General features: G+C 43.6%; 1 protein-coding gene across 1 annotated transcript in view; it reads right to left on the bottom strand.

Annotated features, from left to right (window-relative positions):
* The window catches only part of HMCN1 (hemicentin 1), a 201,198-nt gene that overhangs the window by 76,326 nt on the left and 104,908 nt on the right, over positions 1-19,964 (bottom strand). The window contains exons 31-42 of the mRNA XM_069862338.1: positions 18,649-18,927; positions 17,290-17,571; positions 16,882-16,990; positions 16,147-16,316; positions 15,758-15,912; positions 14,847-14,970; positions 13,241-13,342; positions 10,898-11,074; positions 7,657-7,808; positions 6,429-6,552; positions 2,242-2,417; positions 1,829-1,925 (exon numbers count right to left, since the gene is read on the bottom strand). Coding sequence (XP_069718439.1) covers positions 1,829-1,925; positions 2,242-2,417; positions 6,429-6,552; positions 7,657-7,808; positions 10,898-11,074; positions 13,241-13,342; positions 14,847-14,970; positions 15,758-15,912; positions 16,147-16,316; positions 16,882-16,990; positions 17,290-17,571; positions 18,649-18,927 — 1,947 coding nt within the window. The remainder of the gene's footprint in view (positions 1-1,828; positions 1,926-2,241; positions 2,418-6,428; positions 6,553-7,656; positions 7,809-10,897; positions 11,075-13,240; positions 13,343-14,846; positions 14,971-15,757; positions 15,913-16,146; positions 16,317-16,881; positions 16,991-17,289; positions 17,572-18,648; positions 18,928-19,964) is intronic.

The following is a 19,964-nucleotide window of genomic DNA, read 5'->3' as shown; positions in this document are numbered from 1 at the left end:
TATCAGCCAACAGTAGGACCCACTTGACCCTCACACAAGTGTGCCTCATTATGCTCTGAATTAATTATAAGGATTGCAATTTCCTGCTGGGCAATGCAGCCAAACCCTGGGCAGGGAATAATGGACTTATGAATGACTGCATCCATCCTTCCAGCCTCGGAGCTCTGCTGCATGCACTGCCTCTAGTTCTGGCTGACTTCTGAATGGACTTCACAGAAGAAAGCAGTTTCTGTGAATTATGGAACGGATTCCAGGTCTAAGAGCCTGCCTTATTCACGGCCTTAGCTCATAAATGTACAGATATCATCAGTAGTCAGAAAGCGACTTTTAAACCTCAGGCCCAGTTTTCTCTTTGATTTTTTTCCTGCAGCAACAGACGGGCAGCCGCATCCAGTGCCAAGAACCCCATCCCTTTGATGTCCTACTCTAGCAGGATGCCTGTCCTTCCTTTGATGCCCTATTGGAGCAGAGTGCCAGCTTTGCCCTACAGCTCTGTGACCAGAAACCAGCTGCGGACAAACAGGATCACTGGTTGCACTCTGATTCGCAAAGTCTTAAAGAACTTTGGTTCAATCACTAAGGAATTGAAATGGGGGAATCATTTTCTTCTGATGAACACAGTGTAGGTAAGACTTGAAGAGAGACTGAAGAAAGAGGAGAACATAGGCTGAAATGGGTGAATAAAACCTCACTAGTGAATAACTCATCCAGCACATTTTCAATGCATGTGACAGCAGACAGCTTCTCCTTCTGACACTTCAAACTCTTTACTAAGCAGCAAGTATGGGTTTCAGAAAAACTGACTGCAAAGGGCTTGATTGCACTGTGCTGGCTTCAACCTTCATTTGTCCTTCTTCTAGCCAAAATGTTTGTGCCATTCTCTATCAAACACATGGGCTGGGTCACGGAACCAGAGTTCGTTCCCTGGATCTCATCAGTCCTCAGAAGCGCATGTTGCCTGGATTTAAAACTTAAAAATATGGCAAGCAGGACTTATGGTCCCTGGGTTAAACGAAGACAATAATTCTAAACAGTTTTCCACAGTTGACTTTCACAGGCAGCTTTTGGTTTCCACTAAGCTTATTCTATCAAAGCTGTTAACTAGCAAAGAATTATCCCTCCTTTCAAAATCCTGCTGTGACGGCCTCATGGCACAAAAGAATAACTCCATATCCCTCCAGCAGTGAAGGTCCTTTGCAATAGTTGTATCATTACAAACCACGATAGATAATTCTAGAGTTGTGATGTCAAAGCATTGATTTTTAATAGCAAAAAAAGGCACATTTTAATTTGCGCATGGGGAGAAAATAATGGTGCAGAAAATATGTTCAAAGTCAATTATTCATACAAATGTCCCAAGCTACATTCATCACCTAGCCATAGAAAAAATCTTCTAAAGCTATTTTTATGATTCAGCTCCAATAACTTTGAGCAGCAAACATAGCTAATTCAGCTTCTATTTATCTGAATTTCCATGCTTCAGCATTTCAAAAAGTGGGAAGTCGGTACGTCATATTAAACGGTATTAGAGTGCACAAGCAGGAATTATGGATACAAAACGTTATAGTTCTAAACTACTATCACACATGCAAACTCAGCCTGACAAAATCCCACAAAGTAGGTAGTATTAACTTAGAAACAAACCAAAGCAATCTGGAAAACGCGCACACTTCCTCGTGGCTGTTAAACTACAATAAATGAAATAACACCTCCCTGCATGATCCTCAGCAATTAAGGGTTGATGAACTACAGAGGATTTTGGTGTCTTGCATCATAGTTTCACTCTGACCTCAACTCCCATTCCTGAAATAAGCTTAATAAATCTTACCCCAAATATTGACATTATAGTTCTTTTCAGTTTTGCCTGCAGCATTTGTTGCTTCACAAGTGTAACGGCCAGTGTCCTGTACTTGAGCTTCTTCAATCTAGGAAGAAAATGAAAACCTTGATTCCTTCTTACATCGTTACACATGAAATTTCAGGGAGAGGCTGTTCAGGTTTCAATTGTTATTTTTACACCCGTCTCTCTAAATATTAGTCCTACAGTATTACTCCTGCACAATCTATACACGAGCATCTAGATGGGTTCAACAAGGAGGAGGTGACAGACCCCTCACCCACCACTCTCTAACACACCAGAGGTCCTAATGCTATCCCAGCTCTAACAAGCATCTGGTGCCTTCACAGTGGGGACACTCACCAGAAAGCCATCACCACCACGACCAGACCACCCAGTTTTACCTTCAGCACACTTCCATCTTCAGAGATGCTGAGACCTGGCTTCTTCAGCAAGGGGCGTCCATCCTTGAGCCACGTCAGCACGGGTGGGGGAACAGCATCGCTGTGGCACAGCAGCTCCACTGCTTGGCTGAGGAGCGCAGAGATGTTTTGCTCCTCTCCCATGATGTTTGGTGGAACTACAGCAATAAATCAAAACAAAGGACCCTCAAGCATCGCAGACTACAAACATACCGTGGAGTTAACAGCCTTCAGTTCACAAAGTGGCCATTAATATCCTTCTGACACACAACTTAAATCTCCTTTATATCACAAAAAGCACTGGAAAAATTGTTGTTGCCTACAGGATAGACTCTCCATAGGACACATGCCAGTGAGGTATTGGCTACAAAGAAATCACATAGATAAGCCAAGACTAGCAAAAAAATTACTTGAAATCCAGCTACAGAGGAAAATCACCAGTATTTAAAGAATGGTGAAGTAGATTCCTGCTAAAAAAGAGCTGGTGAGTGAAAAAGCTCATGAGGTAATAATCAGACCCCAAAGCTGAAAACGCACACTTTGGTTTTAAGAACCGCTCTGACTTTAAGAAGAGTTTTGTCCAAATACAGAAGACAGAATGAGAATTTATGCTGTTCCAGCCAAGTGAATAGGTTAATGACTTAATCATTAAGCCATAATCTCCAATGACTTGATCATCTCTCTGGTTTGTGTGGTATCTGTATCTAATTACTGCAGTTGTTGGCACTGAGCACTATATTTAGACGTGTACTAATGTTTCAGTGATAACCTTATTATTAGATTATTTTTTCCAAATTATAGGGTAGAAAAATCAGCTCTGAGAATTAATGTTTTCTGCACAGAAGGAAAAAAAGTGCTGAGCTTTTACACTGAATGCCTTTAGCTGTCCTTGAATAGTGTCAAAATTCAAGAAAATGCATTTTTCCCTCCAGTTTTTAAAATTATGTTTCCACAGTCACAAAAACAAAGCAACTGAAAAGGCATCTGAGAACTAAACCTTGGAACACAGCAAGTTAATGAGTTTCCATGGGGAAAGTAGTCATAGAGAGGGTCAAGAAGAACACATTGGAAATATTAGAGATGAGCTTAGACAAGAGTGGGAGGTGTCCCTGCCCATGGTGGGTGGGTTAGAACTAGATGATCTTTAAGGTCCTTTCCAATCCAAACCATTTTATGATTCTATGAAAAGATTAAAGACCACCTATGGCTTTGTAACCTTTGGTAGCCACACGCTGTACCATCCGTACAGTGAGAGCAGTGTCGGCTCTCGTGTCCTGCCCTGCAGCTGCTTGCTGCCAGCTCTCTACCAGAGGAGCAATTTACTAGCTCAGAGCCAGGGGAACATGACCTGGAAGCACTTGCCAAGCCCATCACACCAAGTCAGGTCCCTCTGGTCACATCACTAACCCAGGGAAGTAGAGCAAACTGTGGCGAGCAGACGGGTTCTTCCTGGGCTGCTCAAACACCAGGCAGATTCCTGTTCATGCCCTTAATGGCAAACACACTTTTAAATACTTCACACAACCCACAACGCTTCCCTTTCTCGTTATTGAAAAACACAAAGCATGTTCATTATAAATTCTTGACATCAATGCAACATTAGATCTGCAATTAAAATATTTGCAAAATCAAAACAATCCTACCAAGAATTACTTTGTCCAGTTACACGTATCCAGTGAGATTTAAACTTTTAGGCTTGTTGTGTACTAAGACTGAACGGTTAGCCCAAACCCAGTTGAACTGGCCAACTATAAGAACTTCCATTGTCACATTTCTTTTGCTTTTTCATTTTGCAATCCATCGCTCCAGAAATTACATGTCCAACTGCACAAAACACTGGGGTAAGAAGAAGGAAAGCAGTGCAACTATCTGTGAGAAATGCTCTGGGCTTCCCTCGGAACAAACGATACTGAATTAACTTGCACGTGGGAGATTATAAAATGTCCCAAAGTGGTGCTCAGCAGCCAGCAGTACAGTTCTCAAGATGCCCTGAAAAATCCCATTAACAATAAAGCTTTGTTTTCCTTGCCTGGGAAGCACTACGCAGAGTGGCTGATTTCACAGTTTGGAAACAATTAAGGGAAAAGTTTGGTCTCTATGGATATGAAATACAGTAACAGAAGAAAAAAAAATCTATTTATCTTACTTTCTTTATAGAATTCACAAAGGCTCAGAGCCTTTACGAGTGCTGTGGAACTGAAAGTTGGAAGCTGATCCAGTACTGCAGAAGGCAAATTTACCTCCAAATACTTTTCAACCAATTGCTTTTCCTCTCAGCTGAACGAATTGAATTGTGTTCAAAAGAAGACTGAGTTTATGAAACAGAGAGAGACAGACGCTCAAGCATTTGTTTCTGAAGGAGTAGGGTTTAAAATTAATCTAATTATGCTCATGGTAACTATACATTACCCAGACTGTTCCAATTCCTAGGTTGGCTCAGCACACTGCACATTTCTAACCATCTTCACTCCAACTGCACTCCAAATTGTTTTCCTCCTGTGACTTCTTAATTAGATTATCCACATGAGGCAAGCCTTAAGAACACACCTTCTTGGTGACAGCCTCACTCAAGATGGCCCTGCAGCTGAGCTCAACCCTGGCCAGCTTCTAATACAAAAGAAATCTTAAACACACAACTTCTACATCTAGCTATAATGGACAGAGCTTCCAGAGAATAAAAGAGAAATAAAAAATACATCCACGCCACTTGTGTGGTTACGTACACACACATCTGCCCTCAAACTCCAAAAGTACCCTTAATATTCCTTGCTGTAAACATAAAACGTTTCAGCTCACGTTAACCCTGAGCTTGCTTATGATGCCAGAGTCCTAACTTCCTAATTTGCCCCTCGCAGATGACTCAAGTCATGAGTATCCTAATCACAGTGCATTTCCAGGGAAGCCAATTCTGAAAGCCAAACTCAAAACCAAATAACCTGGCCAGCTGCTCTTATTCACCTAAGAAAACCTAACTTCTCCTGCAAGATTTTCCAGGCTTCTGCTTATGGTTGCCATAAAACTACAGACTGTTAGACCCAAAATAGTTCTCTCTCCACTGACCCACTGAAAGCAGAAACAAAATCACAATGGTTCTTCAATTCCCAAACCCTCTCTCTCCACATCCGATATCATAAAATTCCTAAAAGAAATGGCAGATCATTGTTCATCCTCATCGTGTACAAAACCACCGAGCTGTCCAGAGAAACTGAAAACTTGCTGCAGGCAAACTCTCTGGCATTCCTCCTGGCTCTGTGGTATCCGTACACCACCAGTGATCACCAAGAAAGCAATATGAAAAGTCATCTTACACAAGCCACAAGAGATCAGGATGAAGCTCATACAAGTTAGAAGAAACCAGAAGGAAGGATGAATTCACATGAGCTCAGCCAAAAAGACTTCAGAATTGAATTACTGCCATAAGGTGGAAAAGTGGCAAAGTGCAAAAGCTATCAGTGCATTCCCTGCTTCTGGTAAGAGACAAAGCTGATGGGTTGGGCTCAGTGCAGCGTGGTTAGCACTACAAAAGCCACGACCATTTAGGCAGGCATTGCAAGGTCTTGAAAATGGAAGAGAAACTGGAGGGTGTTATGGCAAACTCACATTGATCCATTCTGGTCCAATTAAGACAGCTGAGCTCTGGCCCCAATAATACCTTTTGCCTGTGGGATCTACATGTTTTTTACTCAAAAGAAAAAGCATATTTTCTCCTAGCATTTATAAATGAGCCTTTACGCATTAGACTTGCATATTCACTGCTGCAGCTACATTTCTTCAAGGATACACAAAACAATCACAGAATGGTTTGGGTTGGAAGGCACTTCCAAGTCCATCCAGTACCACCTCCTGCCATGGGCAGGGACACCTCCCACTGGATCAGGTTGCTCCAAGCCCCATCCAACCTGGCCTTGAACACCTCCAGGGATGGAAAAGCCACAACTTCTCTGGTCAACCTGGGCCGGGACCTCCCACACTCTTTTAATAAATGTGTACGTATGTGTGTAAAGTTATTTTTACTTACACAGACACACCCCCTTGCCCCATCACTTTGCCTTTCATTATGGGTTGGAACAATTTTTTTTTTCAATGTTGCTAAAGGTGTGGGCCAGAGTGTGTTTAAAGCTCAAGGAACAGTTCTCATGACCAAAAATAAATCTGTCAGAAAATCTCACCATAAACTCTGAGATCAATATCTCTCTGGCTCTCGCCTGCAGCGTTCACTGCCACGCAAGTGTATTTTCCTGTGTCACTGATCTGAGCGCTCGTCAATGCCAGGACTCGGCCCCCAGACAGAACCTGCAAAACAAGCAGACACAACAAGAATACACACCTCAATGCAAAGAACAAGCAGCGAGAACTACTGGATTTCATCCAAACCCTAAATACGTATTTTGCCACTGCTTCCCACCATCTCTTGGCTCCCTATACTTCCCTATACTTTCTTGCTCTCCAAGACCTGAAAAAGCAGAAGCCTAACATCGTGCAACTCCGTAGGGAACTCCTGGCAGTTACACATCTTTGCAGGACCGGGATATTCCAAATTCTTACCAGTTTCAAACATTCTGTCCCGCCTTCTCTCTGTGCCCTGAGTTGTTCACATGGTGTATAAACTTCCCCACTCTTTTTAGATCATAGAATCAGCTTCCAAAAAGAAACCATGCCTTCTTCTTTTAACTCTGAAATATCTCTTTACATAGAATCGTAGAATAGTTTGGGTTGGAAGTGACCATAAAGATCATCCAGTTCCAACCCCCTGCCATGGGCAGGGACACCTCCCACTGGATCAGGCTGCCCAAGGTCCATCCAACCTGGCCTTGAACACCTCCAGGGATGGGGCAGCCACAGCTTCCCTGGGCAACCCGGGCCAGGGCCTCATCACTCTCATCGTGAAGAAATTCCTCCTTATGTCTAGTCTAAATGTGCCCCTCTCCAGTTTATACCCATTGCCCCTAGTCCTATCACTCCAAACCTTTGTGAACAAGTATGCTCCCCAGCTTTCCTGGAGCCCCTTCAGGTACTGGAAGGTCACTACATCAGAGGTCTTTCTTTTTTTCCAAATTACTATTTCATGGAATGAGGTATTACATGATCTGGAACTCTATGGATCTCTTCAGCATGAGAACATGGTTCAATTTCCTCTTCTTGCCCTTAAGTGAAAAATTTGTCAATGCAAACTCTTACTCAGCACAAAATCAGCTTAAAGGACCATCTTATTTCAATATATCCATATCTTCTACTTCACGCAGTAATTACCGCAGCTAAACTTGCACCAACAACCTAAAGCAAAAGGTCATAAACTTTCATTCCAAAAACCTCTAACTTACTCTGTTCCATCAAATTGCACCAGTTTAACATTGTCCCACCACAACAGGAAACAGCCCAGGGATTTGACCCCAGTACCTGCAGCCCATCACTGAAGCTGGAAACAGGGCTTCCATCTTTTAGCCACGTCAGAATAGGTGCAGGGATGCCTCTTGCTTCACACTCCAGCCGTACCAGGTTATTAACCACCACTGTCACCGTGTTGCTGCTGCCAGAGATCGATGGCGGGACTGGAAAAAAACCAAACCCAAGCTCAAACAGCTACATAAGAGCATTAACCTCAATGAAATCATACGGGCCACTTACTTCTGGACATTATTTCTCTTTCTGCAAATGGTTAGCAAGATTTCTCATGCTACTCCCACTGAACTTGTTTGCTCCATGCCAAATCCCACTCCTTCTTTGTCTACGCAGGCAGGTAATGTCAATGAAAGCACCAGGAGCAAGGGAAGCAGGGCTGGGCCCACAGCCCAGGGCACAGCTGCGAAACCCAGGAATAACATAACACCTGGAAATATGCCCCTAAACTCTTACAATATTCCATCTACATTCTGTGATGGACATTAAGAGCACGGGGAAATTTATACAATAAGCTGCACGAAGAAAATACATACATAGAGCTACAAATGGGGCATGCAGAGCAGATGTGAACAGTTACCAGACGAGACCATCTGCCTGCCGGAGGGTAACCTCATCTTAATGGAACATCTCAAAATACTTACTGTAAGTGCACAATTCAGCAAATTTTGTAGAACCACAGAATCACCAGGTTTGAAGAGACCCACTGGATCATCGAGTCCAACCATCCCTATCAAACACTAAACCATGTCCCTCAGCGCCTCATCCACCCGTCCCCTAAACACCTCCAGGGAAGGTGACTCAACCCCCTCCCTGGGCAGCCTGTTCCAGTGCCCAGTGACCCTTTCTGTGAAAAATTTTTTCCTTCCCTTTAACTACATTAAAGGGGAGACAAGAAGTATTAAAAAAAGGGGAGATATTTCATTCATCGGGAGAATCAAAGCAACATTATTTGCTCCTACCACAAATAACTTGGTAACACAGCTTTGCAGTCAGTGTTAGTACAAAACTTAATACCTGAAATGACTTCTAGAAAGAGAATGGTGTGATCTGTTCACATATATCCTATGGGAGGAAAAAAATGTATAAAAATTCTGAACTGAAATAAGATTCATCCATAAACTCAGCAACCTCTAAAAGCCTACAACTCAACTACCTACTCTTAGATCCAGTAACAGCTGAAAGGACAGAGAAAAAGCAAGTGTGATTTTATAACCTTTTTTCCCCTACACATATGCACAGTTCCCCTATTTCACTACAACAGAACCCATTGTTCTCAACCACCTGTAAAAGCTATTGCGGTGAGAAAGAAGTGGAAAAAATTAATACAATGAAATCACACGTGTATACTAAACTGGAATTCTACCTGCTTCCTTCAGGAGTCCTGCTGGGTTTCATTCAGTGTTGAGGCTGCTGTATCAAGCATTGGTTTTAATTCAAATATGATCTGATAATTTCTGCCATAGCTACCGTATCCACAACACTGCTAAAAACAACGTTGAGTATAGCCAGTAATCACCCAACACGGGTGCTCATTCACAATGCCATCCAGAAATCTAGAGCAGGCTTTCAGTCAGCGCCGCACAGCTATCCTTACAGGACACTCCAGAGCCTGCTTCCCATTAAGCATTCTCACTTCCTCTATTAAGAGGGAGAAAAACCTCAAGTTTTCTCTTCTCCAACTCAAAAACTTGAAGGAAACGGGATGATAAACTTGTTCATGATAAATTGAAAATGCTCTTGTAAGCCTGGCATGACACAAGCTGAATTAGGCGCGTTCATAGATGTTTCAGCTTCCTTTGATACAATTAGTTAGGCTGCAACTGCACATATTCTGTTCTGGCAGGGGAAATGATTTTATGCGTTTAAGTCAGAAAGTATTAGCTCCCTAGAAAACTCCAGGCATGTCTGCTGAAACTCCGCCACCGATAAAAAGACACGCATATATGGAGGAGTTATTTTTCATTTTTCAGTTTACCCAGAATCATGACCTTGGCTCTAAATCTTTCCTGGATATTAATCACTGGGTGGAGTTAATTGCTGTTGACCATGTCTTGAGATATCAATTTCTCCCATGATAGTCATTAATCCCATGGAGATGTACTGCCCAACTCGTTATCTGTTAATTAACATCCATAAGAACTACATACTCCACGTGCATCTCGGCTGGGGACACCATGCCAAATTTGAGCCACAGCTTTGCATGGAAGACTCCCACAGACACCCAGCTACACGCACATGCATGTATCAGAGGTAAGAATTTGGATTACAGCGTCATCCAAAAGCCACTGAAATCGGTGGAAAAGCTCCAATTTGGCTTTTGATCAGGTGCTTCATGTCTGCAAACACCCATGCTTCCACTTCATCTTCTAAGAGACAGTACATTTTTCTTTAAAACTCTGGGAATATGAAAGAGCATTTGATCTGTGTCCTTTCCTCATCTACTGTGAGCTTCAGAGTCATCTACAGCAAAACCCAGCAACTGCGAGGCCTTCCAAATTGCTGAAGCGATAAAATACCTTTTCCACAAATCTGGTGCTGCTGCTCTTTCTTCCTAGAACTGATCTCCCCTACCCCATTTTCCTAATTCAAACGTGCATTCTAATGGCACCAAAAGAAGGATGCTGAGGCTCTGGAGCGAGTCCAGAGAAGAGCAATGAAGCTGGTGAAGGGGCTGGAGAACAGGCCTTATGACGAATGGCTGAGAGAGCTGGGGTTGTTTAGCCTGGAGAAGAGGAGGCTGAGGGAAGACCTCATTGCTCTCTACAACTACCTGAAAGGAGGTCGTGGAGACGAGGGTGCTGAGCTCTTCTCCCAAGGGACAGGGGACAGGACAAGAGGGAATGGCCTCAAGCTCCGCCAGGGGACATTTAGGCTGGATGTTAGGAAAAAATTTTTCACAGAAAGGGTCATTGGGCACTGGAACAGGCTGCCCAGGGAGGGGGTTGAGTCACCTTCCCTGGAGGTGTTTAAGGCACGGGTGGACAAGGTGCTGAAGGACATGGTTTAGTGTTTGATAGGAATGGTTGGACTCAGTGATCTGGTGGGTCTCTTCCAACCTGGTGATTCTATGATTCTATAATTCAAACAGAAGAGTGAACTTTCTTCCCTCTGACCTCTGCTGTAACTCTTCCTGTACGATGGTGTGATGAGAGGTGGTAAGGCTGATAAGCAGGCTTGAAACTCAAAAAGAGCAAAGGTGGCACATGCAGGTAGCCTTTCTAAGTTTCACAATCCTTACCGTGAACCTGGAGGCTGTAAAACAACTCAGCTGTGCCTGCTGTGTTGACAGCCATGCACTTATAAACACCGGTGTCAGAGATCTGAGCCCCCTCGATCTGCAGAACCTGCCCTCGGCTCAGGACAGCAGCACTGGGAGCACTGGTGAGCGGACGGTCATCTTTGTACCACGTAATAACTGCGGAATGAAAGGGAAGAGAGAAGAGTTGCCAAACATACCCCCAGCACAAGTGATGGCATCAAAGAAGTCTTCAAACTTTGCAGTTATGTTTCAGACACACAACAACCGTTACAAACCAATATTAATCATAATTTAAAATGTTAAAAAGTAACTAGAAAATGAGGAAATACTTAATATTTGTGCAAAATACTGACTGTGCCTACACAAGTCAACAGCAAACGTGACACTACTGGGCACCACATCTTTTGGAGAGGCTGAAAAAGTGGGCTAGCAGGCACCTTATGAAGTTCAGTGGAGATAAGAGTAAGGTCTTGCACCTCGGAATACATAACCCTGGAGTGCACCCCAGACTGGTTCTACCTGGATGGAGATCAGCTCTGTGGAGGAGGGGGTCTTGGTGGACAACAGGCTTCATGTGAGTGAACAGTGCACTGCAGCAGCGAAGAAGGCCAGCAGGACACTGTGGTGCATCACCAGCAAAGATAAAGATGTTTTTATCCCACTTTACTCAGTGTTTGTCAGGCAACATGTGGAGTCCTGCGTCCAGTTTTGCTCCCCACTATACAAAAAAGATGCAGCCAGGCTGGAGAGGGGCCAGAGAAGGAAAGGCCACTGAAATGACCAGAGGACTGGGAAAGTAAGGCTGAGAGAACAGGGTCTGTTGAACCTTGAGAGGAGACGGCTTAGGGGAGACCTTATTACCATATATCAGTACATAAAGGGTGTCTGCCAAGAGAGAATGGAGACTCCCTTTTAACAAGGAGCCACGTGGAAAAGAGAAGGGGGAATGGGGATAAGTTGCTCCTGGGGAGATTCCGATTGGATTCCAAAAGAATATTTTCCACCATGATCACAGTTAAACATTGGAATAATCTTCCCAGGAAAGTGGTTGATTCCTCTACGCTGGATGCTTTTAAAGCTCAGCCTGATAGGGCGCTGGGCCATCTCATTTGAACTGCATATCACTTAAAACCGTTGGACTAGATGATCCCTGAGGTCCCTTCCAACCTGGCATTCTATGATCCTATAATGTATTTAAGAAAAAAAACACTGTGAAGTTAAAAAATCATCGCACAATGCTTACTTACAGGGGGGACTTACTCATCTCATACCAAGGCCAACAGCAACTGTTTAAAAACATGCAATAACACGATATGCAGAATTTTTTTCAGCTTTTACCCTATGGTTACACTGAACTGAACCACCTAGGACCAAAAAGCTGAAAAAAGAGAAAATTCCTATTACTCCAAGAGAAAATTTTATATCAACAAAACCTGAGGACTTTTTTGTATCTCATCCAAAAGATGGCACCCTCCATCAGCAGAAAGTGCAACTCACGACAACACTTCACTCTTTGGTTTGATAAAACTGATAATTATAGAACTATTTTCTGCAGCACACATATTTGCTGTGAAAGAGACACATTCAAGAAGTAATCTGGCCTGATCGATGAACAAGACTGCATGCAAACTGCTTGCTTTTTCACTATTCCAGAAAATAATAGAAAATAATACATTGCTGACAATGAATTCTTAAAAACGTAAGGAAGGTGAACTGGGATGTTCATCTGAAATTTCATAACATCATTTTTCTGCACATGGGACTAATATCAGCACAAGCGTAAACTGCTATATTAGTAGCATAAAATCCCTAGGTTTTGCTAATAACTAATACAGAAAATTACTCTTACAGGAACAGGGAATGATTTGGGTTGGAAGGGACCTTAAAATCACCCAGTTCCACCCCTTGCAATGGGCAGGGAAACCTCCCACTGGATTTAGTTGTCCAAGATCCCATCCAACCTGGCCTTGAACACCTCCAGGGATGGGGCAGCCACAGCTTCCCTGGGCAACCTGGGCCAGGGCCTTCCCACCCTAACAGGAAAATATTTCTACCTAAGATCTCATCTCAATCTCCCCTCTTTCAGCTGAGAACCGTTCCCCTTCACCCTGTCCCTGCAATCCCTGATAAAGAGGCGCTCCCTCCTCATATTAATCTCAATACTTACTCCATATCAATCACATATTGCCCTTTTCTATTACCCAGTGTTTAAAACCTACAGAATTAGCTTCACATTCAGCATATCCGTTATTTTCAGAAGACCCATAACAGTGAAAATCTGTTCTCAAAGCTGCTCCACATTCTCCAAGTGCACGTGCGTACCTGGCAGAGGGTTCCCAGTCGCTCTGCATTCAAGATGGATTGGATTATTCACCACCACTGTTTCATTTAACATTTTCCCTGCATCTTCCAGACCGGGTGGTTCTGGGAAAAGAAAAAGGCATCAGGTTTTCATTAATTCAGCCACCCAGCTAGCAGAACATCCAATCAAACAGTAATCTTGCCTTTGTGAAACCTTGGGCAAGGAAATGCACAAGCTTCAACTGAGGACTGGATAACTGAGGGATCTCTCACGGAGGTTTGTCTTTGAAACAGGAGAACTCTAATCATATAACTTCATTAGTGTTAATAGATATTATTTTTATTACTTTCTGCTTTTTCAGGACAAATAGCACTTAAAATGGACTTGCAGGAATCATAGAATAGTTTGGGTTGGAAGGGAACTTAAAGATCACTTAGTTCCAACACCCCTGCCATTCATCTAACATGGCAAGCTCATCTCACTCGAACTGTTAACATTCAACTGAACTTTGTACACGACTTTAATAAAATAAAGCTCTTTACCTTACTGAAGTCTGTAAATCTGCAACATGACAGAAACACCAGATAACGACACTTTGAAGACGGAGAGCAAAAGAGATTTATCAGGATGGGGCTGCCCCATCCCTGGAGGTGTCAAGGCCAGGTTGGATGGGCCTTGGGCAGCCTGATCCAGTGGGAGGTGTCCCTGCCCACGGCAGGGGGTTGGAACTGGATGGGCTTTAAGGTCCCTTCCAACCCAAACTATTCTATGATTCTAAATCAACTGTAATGCAACTATCACAGTACAAGATGAGTGCAGTTTCTATGTCTCACCCATGGAGATACTGCAACTACTGTTTGTTTTGGTTTAACATTTGCCTTTTACTGCCCCAGTTTGGCAATGAAAGTCAACAGAATGATACTTATCACGAGCATTTTGCCACAGTTCACTCCCACATATCCCATATCCTTTGAGGACCGCGTCACACCAAGAACGCACAATATTTCATGACCACCACGCTGAGGCAAATATATGCAAATCATGGTGGAGCATTTATTAAATTCACACGCAAACAACAGCTGCTGAAGTTTCCCTCACTGCTTGTATATTATTTTTATCTGCAAAATAATTACTTTTAAACAGTCTGAAAAATCCCCTCGTACGGGAATGTTTCCTTCTCAGAAAAGTCATTCCTATAAAATTTCCCCACTGCATGGCCACAAGGAATACCATTATCCCCAGAAAACTTTGAACAAATTAATAATGCCAGTGGTGATGCAACACCTCTTAATTTCAAAACCTCAAGTACCCTTCGGAGCAACGGGTTAGTGGCAACGCATTTGGCTTTCCGGGATACCTTTGAAGAGAGAAGTTAACTGGGAAGACACGCTCACTTCTGTGACCCTCAGTATCACACGAGGAAGGCTAAATCCCAAGACAGACAGACAGCTTTTTTTTGTCCTGACTTCTTACTGATGGAGTGGGATCAAGAAAGAAAACTGAAAGATGGATGTGCAGACACGATAAAAATGCCAGGGAGCTTAAAAGAGAAAGGAATACAGATGTGAAAAAGCTGCCTTACAACAGCCACACGTAGCTTCTCACTAGAGGCAGAAACATCATTACCATGCACGTGAAGCCGAACGTGTTGTTGGGCTTCTCCTGCAGCATTTGTTGCCACACAAGTGTATCGGCCAGCATCTTCCATAAGGGCCTTGACAACTTGCAGAATACGGCCTGAAGACTCCAGCTGTACCAAAACAGAAAGCAGGGAACCACTTTACACAACAATCCCAGGCAGAGTTGCTAAGCATCATGGCAAAGCAGAGGTTTACGCTTAATACAGCCAGTCTTATCTTTCCTCTAACCTGGGGCTAATATTCATGCAAGAGGTATCTTGGTAGTTCAGAGAATCCAGTACTCCTGGGACATCAGGCTATTACCTGTACAGCTGTAAGGAGACCAAGACAACAGAGGGGCAGGCAAGCAAAGTGAAGAGAAGGCTGCAGGCAGAGAGAGCTGCCACTCCGAAGACATCAAAAAATGCTCCAGCCTGAAGTAAATCAAAGCCACAACAAGTGCTCAACCTCCCGGCACATGCAAGCACCACGAAGGGTTCCTTGTTGGAAGTCAGGATCTCACAGTGAGGACGGAATGTACAGGCAGGTGCTGCAATGGCAGAGCTTACAGAAAAACCTACCTAATCCTGCCTCACAGCGACAAGCGGGTAGAGCCACCTTGGAACTGTCAGACAACCAGACCTTGAAGGTCCAAGTACAACTAGAAAGAGTCGGCTGCTGAACTTACAGTCAAGGACTCTTCTGATATGGAGACAGCTAACGGGATTCAGTCTACTAAACATTGTTATTCAATCTGAGATATCGTCCTGTTCAGGTAAAAAGCCCATCACTCCCTAGGAAGGATCTTCAGCATCTTTGTATCACAGCATGAGGGAAGCAAAAGGGCAAAAAGCACTAACGTATGGTTTATTGTAACTATCTCTCATGGTTTGGATCCCCTAAAAAAGTAATGCTTACTCTTATATTCCCTCTGGCTGTGTTTACAGGTTGACCATCTTTTAACCAGGTTATAGAAGGGCTGGGAATGCCGCTGGCTACGCACTGCAGTGTCACAGACTTGTATATCACAACAGTTGCCTCCGAAGTTCCAGCTGATTTGATGGTTGGAGGAACTGGAAGAAGCACCAGAAACAAAGTATCATTTGAACACACACATTTAAGTATATAGAAGCAATATCCCACAGTTAAGAGCATCCCTTCTGCTGTTTCATCTATTCTCATCTCCAGTTTTTCAACTCACCAGTACAAATAAACATTTACAGAAGATGTGAGCACCTTCCTACCAGCAATTTAAGACAAAGATAGATTGCTGCTTCCCCCCACTCTCCACCTCCTGAGCAACCTACCATGCACAGTAACTTCAAACTCCCTTTCCCATTCTCCTGCCTTATTTGCAGCCACGCATTTATACCGGCCGGAGTCCGACACTTGGGCTTGAGGGATGAGAAGTTTTTGCCCATTTAGTAAGAACTTATGTCCAGCTCCCTCTTCAACCAGCTGACCATCTTTCAACCACCTACCAAAAACAAAGTACAATCTCAGATCTCTATGAAAGTAAGATCAGCACTCCTAAAATATGTACAATTCTATTAAACAGAATTTCTAGGAAAGTTCGGAGATGTCAGATAGTTCTCTGCTCTTCTGAGTGTCACAGGCTCAGGAGTAGGGAGTATATGAACAGGAACTAAAGACAGTCAGAAATGTTGACAGCTGGGAAGCAGTAGAAAAAGTGGATGCCACCAAAAGAGGCGGACAGAAACCTCCAAAGCAAAAGCAGTCACTGACAGATGAAAAGCGTACGGTTGCATTAGCACAGGAATGAGAGTTTTGTCAGCTTTTCTTATCTCCCTCCCCTAATTTCCAGGACACACAAAATGACACAACATGCCACAAACTACTTTGAAACTAAATCCTGATCCTGTCATCTGTGTGTCTGACATTGTCTTCAGAGGAGCCAGGCATTTGTCCTCCACATATGAACCATCACTAAATTTTGTGGGTAGTTCTTAAAGACTTCCTCAAAGCTCACCTAATCAACCAACAGATATTTTATTCCCCTACTGTGATAGCAATCCCCTTACGTGATGGTTGGTGAGGGTGTCCCTGTTGCTGAACAATCCAGCTCCAAAGGGCTATGGAAAATCACAATGTAGTCCAGGAGCTCATCCCCACCTTCCACGAATGGCGGGACTGAAAGAAGAATCAATCAACACAACATTTAAGCGTCGAAGTCAAAGTCTATCTTAAATAGTGATATTAAAAAATAATCTTGGTATCTCTCTCACTTCGTGACATGCATAGATTTGTAGTTCATCACTGATATTTTGTGGCTTAAAATTACTTAAATTACATCCTTATGTCCAACCTCACCCACCCCTGGCACATCTTCCTGCCATCCCCTTGGGTCCACAGAGATCAGCTCCTGCTCCTCCTCACATTTATTAGATTTGTGGAAATCTGATAAATCAGTAGTTCTGTTGCTCACACACCTAAGACTTCAATTTCATATCTGATTTCTTTTTCTCCAGCTATGCTTGTGGCCACACACAAATACTGGCCCCGGTCAGCCTCAGCAGCATTCAGAATCTCCAGCTTCTTCCCACTGGAGACAATGCGGAGGTTGTCGCTTGCTTGAACAGGAACACCATCTTTTAACCAGGTCAGGAGAGGCGGAGGGTTTCCTGCAGCGTTACATTCTAACGTCAGTGAACTGCCAGCAGCCACCTGCCTGTTCTGGGCGGTACCAGCATCGCCTTCGATTACTGGAGGAACTGCAGAAAGGAAAGAACACATCACAAGTCATTATTTCTTAGCCAGAAAATGTATGAAAAGCAAATGGCTTAGTTCCTCCCCACCTCCTTTGGCTCTACATGGCACTGTCACACACAATTTCATGTGAGAATCTGCTGCTGGGCTAAGCCAAGACAAAGGGGAAGCAGAGAAGTGAAATTATGTAGTTCAATAATGACCAATTGTATAAAACAGAGGCTCTGCAGGACTTTGAGATGGAAGAACTAAATCTGAAGGTCTTAAAATCATACGCTAAAGGTCCTACCCAGAGTGGGTACTTCAGATAAGTGTTGTTCAGTGTGCTTGTGTGAGAAAGAGAAAGGATACACAGAGAAGGAACAACTTTGATCATAGAATCCAATAATCATTAAAGCTGGAAAAGACCTCTAAGCTTATCCAGTCCAACTGTCAGCCCAACATCACTGCCCACTAAACCACGTTCCAACGTGCCACAACTACACATTTTTTAACACCTCCAGGGATGGACACTTCAGCACTTCCCTGGGCAGCCTGGTCCAATGCCTCACCATTCTTTTGGTAAAGAAATATTTCCCAATATCCAATCTAAGCCTCCCCCAGAGCAACTCGAGGTCATTTTCTCTCATCCTATCTCTTGTTACTTGGAAGAGCTCCTTTTCAGGGAGCTACAAAGGGTGATGAGGTCTCCCCTCAGTCTCCTCTGACTGAACAGCCCCAGGTCTGTCAGACATTCCTCATAACACTAGTTCTCCAGCGCCTTCATCAGCTTCCTTGCCCTTCTCCGGACATGGTCCAGACCCTCAATGTCTCTTCTATACTGAGGGGCCAACCTGATACTTGAACCAAAGCATGCTATCACGGCCCCTGAAGTCAAGGGCTTTTTGCAAGACACAAAACACAGGGTGTAAAACCCCCTCTGCACAGCCCTGCAAGTGCAGGCCAGTCTATAAACACGGGAATTGGCTGCCGTTCATGCTGGACAAGCTAGAAAGGCTGCTTACAGGACAATGGCAGAAGAGCTTTCAAAACACGCTTCCTGCAACAAGGCAAATAACCAAGTCTGATAAACTCTCGCTTACCATAAACATCCACATCATATATTTTCTCAGCAAACCCAGCAGCGTTGGTCACACGGCAAGTGTACTTGGCGGAATCTGATACTTGGGCTCGAGGTATCTGCAGGAATTGCCCTCTATCCACATACAGAGCCTGGGGACTGGAAATGATGGGGCGTCCGTCTTTGTACCAGGTAACGGTAGGAACAGGGATTCCCTTGGTTTCGCATTCCAAGTTTATAAGATTGTTAAGAAGCGCTGATACCTCTGTGGTAATATTCCCTCCTTTGATACTTGGAGGAACTATTTCAGAAGACAAAACAGCAGTAGTAAAGCCTTAGTACACAAGTCTGTGTAGATTAAAATAGATTAGATATCTCAGGATGAAAGACATAAGAACGAAACATCTCAGAATGAAAGACGTAAGAACGAAACATCTCAGAATGAAAGACGTAAGAATGAAACATCTCAGAATGAAAGACATAAGAACGAAACATATAAGAAAGAAAGATTTTAGCTTAATCAGACTTCCAACCCTTCCTGCTGTTTTTGTGTGGGTTTTTCTCAGCAGAGCTATACATTGCCTGTACAATTCTGAGGCACATTGAGAGCCGAAAGGATAAAGAGAACACAGCATAAATGGACTGTAACCTCAAAGGGCCATTATACATTCAAGAAAAGTCACAGCAAGGGGCACTGCAAAGCACCGCTGCCTCCCTAGAGTCCCCTGGAAACATTTCCCTTTCCAGGCTCCAACAAGTGCTAAGTTCAGACAGCTAGGCCTCCATGCACCCTGCGATGCATTTGGACATGGCTCTGCCCCTTTCTCATCTCCAAGGGGTAGGGAAAGAGCAATCCTTGTGTACCTTGTGAGAAGCACCCTCACAGTGAGCAACAGCAACCTGCTGTTGAAAATACCAAATACATCCAAGAGCCACGATGACTGGAACGGGAACTGCTCAGCACTCAAAGCTTCTGAAGATGAAGTCACTTACTTTGAGACTAAATAGGAGCTGAACAGTCTAGCTTTATGCTCCTATTTTTGACACGTTTGGCCCACAGTCATTTCCCTTCCTTGCTAGGCAGCAGTGCTGGGATATTTCTAGCAAACAAGCTCTCGTGTGTGTCAGCCAATATAAAGAGTTCGTAAATCTCTGTAGAAGTAATAAAAACACAGTGCAATTGGCAACAACTAAATTTATGACTGCTGAAAGCACCAGACACATCTGGCAGACACATTAACTCCTCGGCTGCCAAACATGCTCAGTATATCCTAGACTTCCACTGACTTCCATGGTGTTTATTTAAAATACCTGTACAGAAGTGTTCAATGGTGTCGG

Source organism: Phaenicophaeus curvirostris, chromosome 8 (genome assembly GCF_032191515.1).
Source record: "Phaenicophaeus curvirostris isolate KB17595 chromosome 8, BPBGC_Pcur_1.0, whole genome shotgun sequence".
Lineage (NCBI taxonomy): Eukaryota > Metazoa > Chordata > Aves > Cuculiformes > Cuculidae > Phaenicophaeus > Phaenicophaeus curvirostris.
This window is presented reverse-complemented; position numbering and strand designations above follow the sequence as displayed.